Raw genomic sequence first — 11122 nt, 5'->3', positions numbered from 1 at the left:
CCGCCCGCGCCTGCGCCCGTCCCCGCGACCCGGAACGGGATCGCCCTCAGGAACGGGAGCGGCGTCGGGAGCGGGCGGGCCCGGCGCGCCCGGTGAGCAGCGGGGCAGGGAGCGGCCGCATCGCTCTGTCACTTGTCGGGTTATCGGCCGGGGACGGAGGGAGGATCGGGGAGAGAAGCGAAGCGGGACGCGGTGCTGCCCTGCCCGGCTTCCCGGGCCGCTCCCTGCGCCCGCAGGGGCAGAGATGCTCCGCGGAAAGGCCGGGTGCCACGGAGGGCTCTCCTAACGCGCTCAGATCGCTCGGGGAGCAGTGGGTGCTGTGCCTTCTCGGAGGCCGCTGCAGAAGCGGCAGCCGTGCTCCTGGTGCGGCCGCAGGCGCTGTGCAGGAGGCGCTGGCAGCTCCGTGCTGGAAGCTGGGGAGGCCCGGCGTCGGGAACGTGCCCTGCCCTGTGCACCGCTGGTTGCCGAGAGTGGCTTTTAGTCCGCCAGGGACCAAGTGTTTGCTTATTGACGGACACAGCAGCGGCCTAGGGACTGTGATCCCTCACTGCATCGCACATCTAAGCTCCGCCTTGTGCTTCTTCCATTATTTCCTGCAGTGTGAGCTATCTTCCGTAGGCTGTCATCCTCCTTGGTCCTCTTTCTTCCACCTGCTCAAAGTTTCTGAAGTTTCGTAATGAAAATAATTCATCTCTGCAGCTGAGAAATAGGGTTTCAGCTCTCCCTGACAAGGAGCCAGCATCCTGTTGCTTGATACTAGCCAGCCAAATGTTAAGTGAAGCAAGGTGGTAGTAGTAGGGCAGGCACAGGAAAAATGCTTCTGGAATGCTCTCAGAACTCCCACTAGCTCAGTTCTAATGCAGTAAATGTACCACGCGTTTTGCTTTAATTTTCAGGAGTATGTTAAGTAGTAATGGTTGCTCCTATGAGTATTCCAATCAGTAGGTCTTCAGAAGTAGGTTGGGATGAGGTTTTTTTTGTAGGTTTTTTGTCTGGTTGGGTGTATGTGGGTGTGTGTTTAGTCGGGAGGGGGGGATAGATTTTGCACTTTTTTTGTTGCTTTAGTGGAAACAGGCATTGGAGCAGGGAATGCGTTGGGTGCACTTTATAGGGCACTTAAATTGTAGTCACAAATAAAAATCATCTAATACATTTAGGTGGGAATATAAATTTTAAAGTTTGCCTTGTTTCTATATATATGCATTAGAAACTGACCTTTGCAACAGTCTGTAAACTGGGTAGTAGCCTTTTTTGACAATTCAGAAGGATAGGGAAGTTTTAGCAGAGAGCTTGAGGAACTTTTCCCAGTCACACGTGAAGAGCACCAGAGTAAAATTCCTACCTCCACTCACAGAGTCCTGTACAAGTTTCCACTTTTTGTCCGCTTTGGATACAGTCACTGGTATTTGCCTGGATCTCCTTCCCTTGATGATACAATAAGCTTTAATTTTTTTTTTTTTTCTACCTAGAAGATCTTCCTTGATCCAGTTATGAGAAAATGTTTAGAAAAGGAAAAAAGCGACACAGCAGCAGCAGCTCACAAAGCAGTGAAATCAGCACTAAAAGCAAGGTAAGCTGAATGTGGTGTTTATTCTCTTTGGGAAGCACTTTGGTTTGTTGCAAATTAACAGTTCAGTGGTTTACTTGCACTGATGGGAGGATGGGATTTCCATAAAATGCCACGTTCCACAAAGAGAACTTTCTACTTCATTTCCTCAGATTGTGTTTTGAGAGTTAAAAATACCTATCCATCATAAAGCCCGTTTATTTTGAGATGAATACTCAGTCACTTCCACAGTGAAATGCACAAACACAAGATTTTTCTGGTATCACACAGTAAGGTTTGGAGGAAAAATGAGTACATTTTTTCTTAAATTTTGTCTTTAAAGACAGTGCCTGGTTCTAGGTACCAAGAATGAGTTTATTCTTCAGTACTTGTTGGTTTCTCAGTATCTCTAAAAGTATTCGTAATTTTGAATAATGTGTTCATTTTGTCTGATAGGTTTTAGAATGATCCAGTTATTCTGGATTTTCCAAGGTGCTGTTTCATTTCCCCTGCACTGCTATGTTATTTCAAGTATTGGTGACTAGCATGTAGTTGTCAATTTCTTCAGGTTAAAATGCAGTACCAGAAAATTTTGGACATGACCCTAACATTCATTTTCCCTTTTTCTCTGGACACAACCTAAAGGTTCATTTTCTCTTTTTCTGTCATTTCCTCCTTCTTTCAAAATAACTTTGACTTCTCAAGGGTTCCTGATGAACTTTTATCAGTCCAGTCTAGATGGAGGCAGAAAGATAACTTGAAGAAAGAAACAGGTGGTACTGTTTTTTCCTCCCCATTTTGCAGTGCTTCTGAAGTAACTAGAACATAAGCAGTAGATTTTTTTAAAAAAGAGTTGAGGCAGGACATCTAGAAGTGCATTGTTAATACATTTGCAGTAACTTTCTGATTATGCTGATTTTTTTTTTCTTAGTCTGTAGATTCCAGTCTTGGGGGACTTTCCAGGTCTAGTACTGTGGCCAGTCTAGATACAGACTCCACAAAAAGTTCAGGTATGTAATCAGATCTTGGGCAGATATGGGTGGAGCAGGATTAACTTTGTGTTTGTATAAAACAGCAGAAAATGGAAAAGCTGAAAATAGTTATTTTCAGTAATACTGAGTGAATCTGTTAAGTAGCTTGGTGACTAATACAGGCACAGCCCTAGGCCTCTAAGTTTACTAATGATTCATCTAGGATTAAGTTACTGTTTTCAAAGTAAAGTGTCTGAGGAAGAAAAACTTAGTTGTGTTACCAGTCTGTTACCAGCATAAATCTGGTACAGCTTTTTGGATAACTTTTCTGCTTTTCTGAGTTTACATTTCCACCAAAATAATGGAAATAAGGTTTGATTGTACTTGGTTTTAGTCACCAGATTACAGTGTATCACTGTTGGACCAAACAGTTAATTTGAAACAAATAGATATTGAAAAGTAGAACCAGCTATTCTATGTTTTCTGATTCAAGGTTGTTAACTCCAAATTTGAATTGGTATAAACAGTGCTGTATCATGGATTCAAATGAAACTGTTACCTTTACCGAGGTCTGTTCTAAAGCAACTCAGGAGAGTTCAATTAAGAGGAGTTAATATACCATGATAAGTGTTTGATGAAAGTCTGCAAAATTAGGGAATTTAGTATGTTAGCCCTGTTAACAGCAATTAGAACAGTGTTACAGTTCTAGAAGTCTTCAGAATGGCTTTGTTTTACTTTGTTGCAGGACAAAGCAATAGTAATTCTGATACATGTGCAGAATTCAGAGTTAAATATGTTGGTGCCATTGAAAAATTGAAATACAATGAGAGCAAAAGTCTTGAAGGGCCACTGGACTTGATAAATTACATAGATGTTGCACAGGTAAGTGGGTTACAAAAGGCAATACCAACAATGTCAAAACATCTTAAGCTTAGGTGTGTTTCTTTCATTTATCCTGTGGTCTGACATCTGTAAATTTTAGACTTACTTGAAGAAAGTGGTATACTTAACCATTACCCTATGAATCTCAAAAGCCATCACACTCAGTTCTATAATTTTAAGTAACTGGAGAAGATGCACCCAGAGAACCATTCTGCAGAAGCAGGCTCAGAGCCAAGGCCCTTTTCATCAGTCCTTACTGAACAAGTCCCAGCTGAAGGCTGTTAAATTGCCTTCAGCACAATTAGGATTAGTATGCAAGAAGGAATATCTCCCCCAGATTTCTTCAGTACTGTAGAAGTTTTCCCATAGAGGAAAATGTCAAGTTTCTGCTTGCAATCACTCAAGAGCCTGTGCCCAAAGAACCTGAATAATATTTGGGTCATCCTTGCCAAACTCTGGTTGCTCGTACTTATTTTTGTACTAAAAGCCATAACTGGTTGTTCTCATTAGGTAGCTGATTATATCTTTTTAAAAGCACAGAATGTCTGTTTATCATGCAGCAGCTTGACATTTCAAGCATCTGAATATGCGCTAAAACTATTTTTGCAGCCAAACAGCAAAAGTGCTGCCAGTGTGGAATATAGATCACCTTGGGTCAGTGCAGCACAATAGGCCATGCATGATTTTTCAGCTGACCTGATTTGACCACAGGGACAAACTCTCCCCAGACATGATAAATTCCTTTCTGGAACCATGTAATATTTGGAGTAGAACAGAACAGAATGGAATAGAGTGTTTCTGCTGGAAGGGACCCACAGTGACCACTGGTCCAACTGACCGACTACTTCAGGGCTGACAAACAGTTAAACGTGTTGTTAAGGGCATTGTCTAAACGCCTCTTTAACACTTGACTGGTTTGGGGCATCAACACCCTGTTCAGGAAGCCTGTTCCAGTGTCTGGTCACCCTGCCAGTAAAGAAATGCCTCCTAGTGTCCAGTCTCCCCACAGTACATTTCACGTAACTTCAAGAGACTGGGCGAGTGCATGAGTGGTGGGCAGACCCCACACAGCACGATCTGAGCAGGAGTTGCAGTGGTGCTGATCCAGAGGACCTAAGTACACATATTTTCTGTTACATATCTTCATTGTTCATGTTCTGTCTGCACTAAAGGCTTTTGTTTGTTTCCCTCCAAAGCAAGATGGAAAGTTACCTTTTGTTCCAGGTGAAGAGGAGTTTATTATGGGAGTTTCCAAATATGGCATTAAAGTTTCCACATCTGATCAGTATGTAAGTGCTTCACCCAAACTCGTCTTTCTGATGAGAGTTGAAAAATGCTTTCATTTATTTCTCTGGGAGATGATCTGTGTAACCAAAATGTCATTTCTGGCTTTAAGCAAAAGTCAAACAAACAGGCTCTCACAGGAGCACGGCTTCATGTCGTATCTCTGCAGGGCTGTCTGTTTATTCCTCATTGGATTTATGACAAAAAGCCATTCCTTTTGAGGTAGAGCACCAGATGACAGGCAAGCGAGCCTTTGGCAATGCTCTTTGGGCACATCTTCCTTCCTCTGTGGCTGTGCTGCCATTTTCTCATAGGGGAACGTAGTGTGACTGTGGTGGCCAAAACCATAGTTTCCTCAGACTGAGTTAGTAATGTAGTTCCTCTTGGTGTTTCTGTTTTTTAAGAATACCTGAGTTGCCCAGCTCTTTTAAGTTCCATCCTTGCACTCCTAATCCAAGAGCTGAGTTCACTCCAGCATTAAAATCTCATGATTCCACTTTATTGATCAAGCGTACTTTTTGTTTGCATCATTTCGAACATGTAGTTTATTTTCCTTTATTCAAGTAGCTTCTTTGCTAAAAATAAAAATCCGGTCTCTTCCCCAGGGCCCTCCAGTTGCCTTTGTGTAGCTTTCTGTTGCAGCCATGTGGTTTCCTTCTGGTTGCCCTCAGAGCCCCAAATACCATAAATACTTGGCCTTATGAAGCCTTGACCCATCAACAACCCAGCCATGCCTGTTCATAAAAGCATTGCTTAATACTGAATGCTCTGAAGAGAGCCAAAAAGTTTCCTATGGTCCCTTCATAAAAGAAAACATTTGTTTCTAATGCCTGGGAGGAAGGGTAGTAGTTGCTACTCAGACTTTGAATTCTTTTGGATTCTGTTTTTGCTCTCATAAATTCTTAATTCTCATTAAAAACATAGGTTACACTATTATTTAAATTCCTTTGTGCTTTGATAAAGATCAAATTGCTAATTTAAAATTTTCATCCATCATTTTTCTGTCTTCAAGCTGAAAGCACGCACAAGCAGATAAAGCCTTTTGTGGTTAAGCTAGCTTGCACTGGCAATTTATTGCATTGCATTGTTTCCCAAATTCTGGTTTTTTGCATCTGTGTCACTGTTGGCATTTAATTTGTCCTTCAGTGTGTCACCATACTCTTTTCACAGAGTTCCAAGATACTGAAAGGAGGGGAGGAATTTAATTTACAAGGAGACTGTGTACTCAGAATTCTATCATCCCTCTTTTAGCGATAATCCACACATTGCACTGCACACATTACATTAGCACCGTAGCAAGTTCCAAGCAAGTAACCCTTGAGAATTATTAGTAATTTGGTGAACAGTCTTGGCATCTTTCATACAGAGACGGGAGGGTGGATCCAGTGGGCTCCAGCTGCCCTGGGCATGGTGTGATAGTTGCTGATGGTGAGAGCAATGTGAGCAATGAGCCAAGTGAGCATCAGGGATGGAGATGCTTTTCAGCAAGGTGACCTTAGGGCTGTGGTGGAGGGCTCTCCCTCCAGGGTTTCAAGGCAAGCAGCAAGTTCACTGCCTGTTTTTACAGCTTCTCTATCAAAGTGGGCATTTCTTTAGACCCTTCAGCTGACAGGGACAGGTGTTTGATGCCATGGACACAAAAACAGAACTGTCTTGAATTCCTAAGACCCTGGAGGTCATGTGACAGGAATAAACCAGATGAGAATGATCAGAGGGTAGGATGGCTGGAGAAGAGAGGCTTTGTGTAGGTTAGGGCTGCAGAGACCTCCTTGTACTGGGTGTCTTCTACCAATCCCCTTTTTGGAATGGCCAAAATTAGAAGTGTTGGGACTATGGTGGAAATCCTGCAGCTCTGATGGAGAGTGGAATTCTCCCAGATGAGATCTGTGGAAGAGTCAGGACATATCCTGTGGTGTAGGTCACAAACAGCTTGGCTACAGCCACATGGCTGCTGCCCCCCAAAGCAACTGACCTTGTCTATACCTCTTCTGGGAACAGTTTCTTGTGGTGTATCCTTCCCAAGACTGAAACAGAGGACTGCTTGGAAAAATACTGGGAAAGTAAGAAGTCGTTTTAAGTTACCTCTGTGCCAGAGCGTTACACCTGTCACGGAGGGCAAGCGAGGGTTGGTGGGAAGTGAATGTGCACTTCATAGTATGGCCAGGAATGTCACCATAGAATCATGGGAGGGACTGAGTTGGAAGGGATCTGAAAGATCTTCTAGTTCCAACACCCCTGCCATGGGCAGGAACACCTCCCACTAGACCAGGTTGCTCAAAGCTCCCTCCAACCTGACCTTGAACACTGCCAGGGATGGGGCATCCACAGCTTCTCTGAGCAACGTATTCCGGTGCCTCAGCACTCTCACAGTAAAGAATTTCTTACCTTAAATTCAATCTAAACCTCCTCTTTTTCAGTTTAAAGCCATTCAAATCCCTTGTCTGTCACTACATGCCCCTGTAAAAAGTCCCTTTCCTGCTCTCTTGCAGGCCCCCTTCAGGTACTGGAAGGTACCCCAAAGTCTCCCCAAGAGCCTTCTCCAGGCTGAACAACTCAAGCTGCTTCAGTTTATCTTCATAGTCCACATAGGAATGCACTTCTAAAACAGAAGCAAAAATTAAAGCTAAAGTTGTGCTAAACCACAAAAATCTTGACTAAACTAAAAAAAAAAAAAAAATTACCAAGGAATGCTTTTCTCCTGTAAAAATCTGAAGTATTCTTTCATAAGCAAGAATAAAAACGTGGAAAACTGAAATATCTGTTGCACTGTTCCAGAGTAACTTTTATTTGCCATGTGCTTTCAGGATGTATTACATAGGCACGCTCTCTATTTGATTGTACGGATGGTGTGCTATGATGATGGTCTGGGAGCTGGAAAAAGTTTACTGGCTTTGAAGACAACAGATGCAGCCTCTGAAGAATGCAGCCTCTGGGTATATCAGTGCAATAGTTTGGTACGAGTTTATGCTTACAGTATTTAATTTAGGTATTGGAATTCTGATTGTAAAGGGAGATTCTAAAACCAAAGGCCCTTGTGAAAGCTTTTTGGCAGGAGGAAGATTGCTTAATTAAAAATAAATTAAAAAAAAAAAAGGAGTATAAATGTGTGCTGGCTGAGGAGGGGAAAACAGCCCTGCTGACTGCATTGGATCAGCTTTGAGGAAAACCCCTACATTCCCTAAAATTGCCAGTGAGTGTACTCACCTGAGAAAGCTCTCTCCAGTCTAAAGAGTGCTATGGCAGCTCCTATGGAGAATCTCCACTTGTACTTCCAAAGGCAAAAACCTGTTTAGATATGGAGCAGGGAGTGATGGAGTAACAATTCTGGTAATGGAGCACACAGCCATATTTGTAAGCAAGGGAGGTGATCCCTTCTTAAGAGAGGAGAATTCATTGTCAGGATGCTCTGATGACACAGACCCTTGGCTGGCAGCACTGGGGGAGCACAAGAAGTGATGTTCTGAATGCTGGTGCCGTGCTATGCTGACAGCCAGCAACCCTGACTTGGTTCAAATAGCTCATGTAAGCTTCCATGTGTCGTTGTAGGCCACATAAATGAAATCTGGTCTGACAAAGCAAAATGAAGGACACATTCTGCTTTAAATGAGTTTTGAGAAGTTTACAAGTTCTTCAGAAAGTGTTAATGTGTGTGTTTGGGTTTTTTAGGAACAAGCACAATCCATTTGCAAAGTGTTGTCTACAGCCTTTGATTCAGTTTTAATGTCGGAGAAGTCCTGATTTCCTTCGGCAGCAGTGTTTGTGTGGGAGCACCGGGGCTCCTCGTGATGCCACGGACAGATTGGAGCCACACACAGTCCTGGGAAGGACTTACTGTGCAAAGCAGAGCCACACAACCTTGCATATGGTACTCTGGCATTCCCCAAACATGACTTGAAGATTCCATCTTCAGTGTCCAGGACAATACAGAATTTTATATTTAACACAATTTTTTTTCCCTAGTCATGTTTTGTGTATTAATATCAATATTGCAGGAATGTAAAATAAAACTGACAGTTGCTTCTACCTCGTTGTCTGAGAAACAATTTGTTAATACAGACTTTGATTCTGCTTAACCCAGATATTAAAACAAAAGCAAAGTGGTAAGAGGGAGTCCTTTGGTGCTTTACCCCTCTAATTTAATCTCCAGTCTTTCTGTTCAAATAAAGCCCACAAGATGTACATTTTTTCCTCAAGTGATACTTATTTGTATTTGTCATTTTCATACATTAAAAAGAACAATATTGCACAAGCAATGCAATGGAACAGAAGAGAAGCAGAAAAAGTGATTTTAAAAGTAGTTTTATTTTTCCAGACATTTGACTGGTTAACAAGAGTAAAATTTATTAATCATGCTCTAATTATAAATCACTGCATCCAGGACATTGAAAATAAGAGTTGATTTTAGGTTATACAATATATACAGTTGCTCTGCAACTAAACAAAATAAAAACAACTGAATTGAATATTTTACATCTCATAGCATTCTAAGCTGCATTTTAAGTGTCACTTGCTCCTTTTTAAACAGTTAACACAGCAACCTAATAGTCTGTCTATTAACAGGGTTTTTGAATCAGATTTAAAAAGTTGTATGAAATATGCCAAAATTTTGGACTTAAAATTCTTAATTTTATATTATAAATAGATATCTACAGGCTCTAGAATTTCATTTTTCTCTGTCAGAGGAGAAAACCTTTTGAGAAACACAGAAAATCAAGAGATAAATTTTGCTTAGCTGCTCTTTATTGGTCCTCGGGATTTTATCTGCACTGTTAATGCTATTAAGTTCTAGTCTACAAGTTTCCTGGTTTCTAAGTTACCGGTGAACAAAGTTGTGACATTTTACTCTATGCCTCTTCTAGCAGAACTCAAGGGAAATTTGCATCATTTTTTAACTTTACGAATTGTTACATACACTATAAGATTCTGTGTTAAAAATACTGTACATTAGGAGCTCTGTGCAAAATAATATGCCCATTTACTCTCTAGACTCTATCAGGGATAGAAACATACAAAATAGTGTTGCAAACTGAACGTATCAGTAAGTGAATAAAACTGTAGTGCTAAACTATTACTCTATCGTTTTACTGGGAACTTTGAAAATACGGACTAATTTGCTTCAACTTGCAATAAAAATATCTTGAAACATTCCAGTTTGTTCCCCATTTATACTGCAGCAACAGCATCTAGGAAGTGAAAGTTACACATCTACATGGCTGTACCCACATGCCCGAGAGGCATCAACCAACGGTACCATTCAGGAAGGGTGACAGGGTGAGATCGGTGTTGCTCTTCCAGCACTTTCGCAACGTGGTTTTTCTCCAAATAAGCACAGATGGTGGTGGCAGCCTGTTTTCCATTCCTTCCAATATGAAATGGCCAATTTAAGCACCATTTTCCAGAAATTCAAAGTTCTCTTGATAAATCTAGAGATACAATGTTCACATAACGTGATCAAAGCCAATGTGACCTAGACATTGATTTCTCATATCCTATGCCTCAGTTGTTTCCTGAGCATAAGCAAAACCTGGTACAAATTCACAATATACAAACATCAAAATGATGTCAAATCTGTATTGGTGTTTTATATTCCATCAACCAACTGGGAACTATCCATGGCCTAGCCTTTGTTCACGAATCAGTAAAACAAGTTTAACAACAGTGTAGCTACCATAAATGTGGGTATACTATATAAATACAGAGTGAATTGGCAAACTATCATTGTTTGCAAGGTAGTGGCACACAAATTTCATAAACCAGAACATAACGTAGTGAACTCGTGAGGTGTCAGATATCTTATTGACCAAGGATAATTACCTAAGTGTTCTACCAAGTATGTTCTCTCTGTGAACACACTGCTGGGCGATTTAAAGAAAATTCAAGAATTTAAAAACAAAGTCTAAATGCTATAATGAGACAAGTGTAAGAAATGCTCTGCAATCCATCATCATAGTTAAGTACATTTCAGGAAGTGCAGTTTTCAAATCCTTGAGTTAATGTAGTAACTCATTAATATTGCCATAGTTTAGTTAACCAGCAGTAGTCACATTAAATGACCAAAATGGATGTAACATACATAAAGAACATTCAAAAAACAGGTTCTACACAAGTGCAGCATAGAAAAACAAAACAGTCTCAAGCTCACAAAATTAGAACTAGAAAGTTCAACGACTAACACAGATTTCAGATAACTTTAAGTAAATATCTACATCCATTCTGAAAGAAAGAAGTTTCTCTTGTGGTAAACTGAAATACTCTTTTACTTTTACCTGGCTAAAGACACATGATTAAAACAATTTCTTCTGCAACTGTTGGCATCCTTGATGACATCCAGTATGGCAAGATACTGAATGAGTCCATTTCAGAACTACACAGCAGCTTGCACATTTTGGTTCCACCACTTCAAACGGTGTCGAGAATTGGATAAATTCACTGCCCTGGT

General features: G+C 41.1%; 1 protein-coding gene across 3 annotated transcripts; it reads left to right on the top strand.

Annotated features, from left to right (window-relative positions):
* Window positions 1–49: 49 nt before the first annotated feature.
* Window positions 50–8685, top strand: ITGB1BP1 (integrin subunit beta 1 binding protein 1). 3 transcript variants are annotated; one of them, XM_082276926.1, is made up of 7 exons: window positions 50–92; window positions 1470–1570; window positions 2478–2556; window positions 3263–3399; window positions 4596–4688; window positions 7488–7616; window positions 8350–8685. In XM_082276926.1, the coding sequence occupies exons 2-7, from the start codon at window positions 1499–1501 to the stop codon at window positions 8419–8421; spliced, it is 582 nt and encodes a 193-aa protein (XP_082133052.1). In that variant the 5' UTR covers window positions 50–92; window positions 1470–1498; the 3' UTR covers window positions 8422–8685. The 3 variants fall into 3 exon arrangements, with proteins under 3 accessions (XP_082133052.1, XP_082133051.1, XP_082133053.1); XM_082276925.1 differs by having other exon boundaries at window positions 7488–7637; XM_082276927.1 differs by lacking the exon at window positions 4596–4688 and having other exon boundaries at window positions 7488–7637.
* Window positions 8686–11122: the final 2437 nt, after the last annotated feature.

This window comes from Coloeus monedula (assembly GCF_965178545.1).
Source record: "Coloeus monedula genome assembly, chromosome: 2".
Taxonomy (NCBI): Eukaryota; Metazoa; Chordata; class Aves; order Passeriformes; family Corvidae; genus Coloeus; species Coloeus monedula.
The sequence above is the reverse complement of the archived record's forward strand: the minus strand, read 5'-3'. Positions and strand labels throughout refer to the sequence as shown.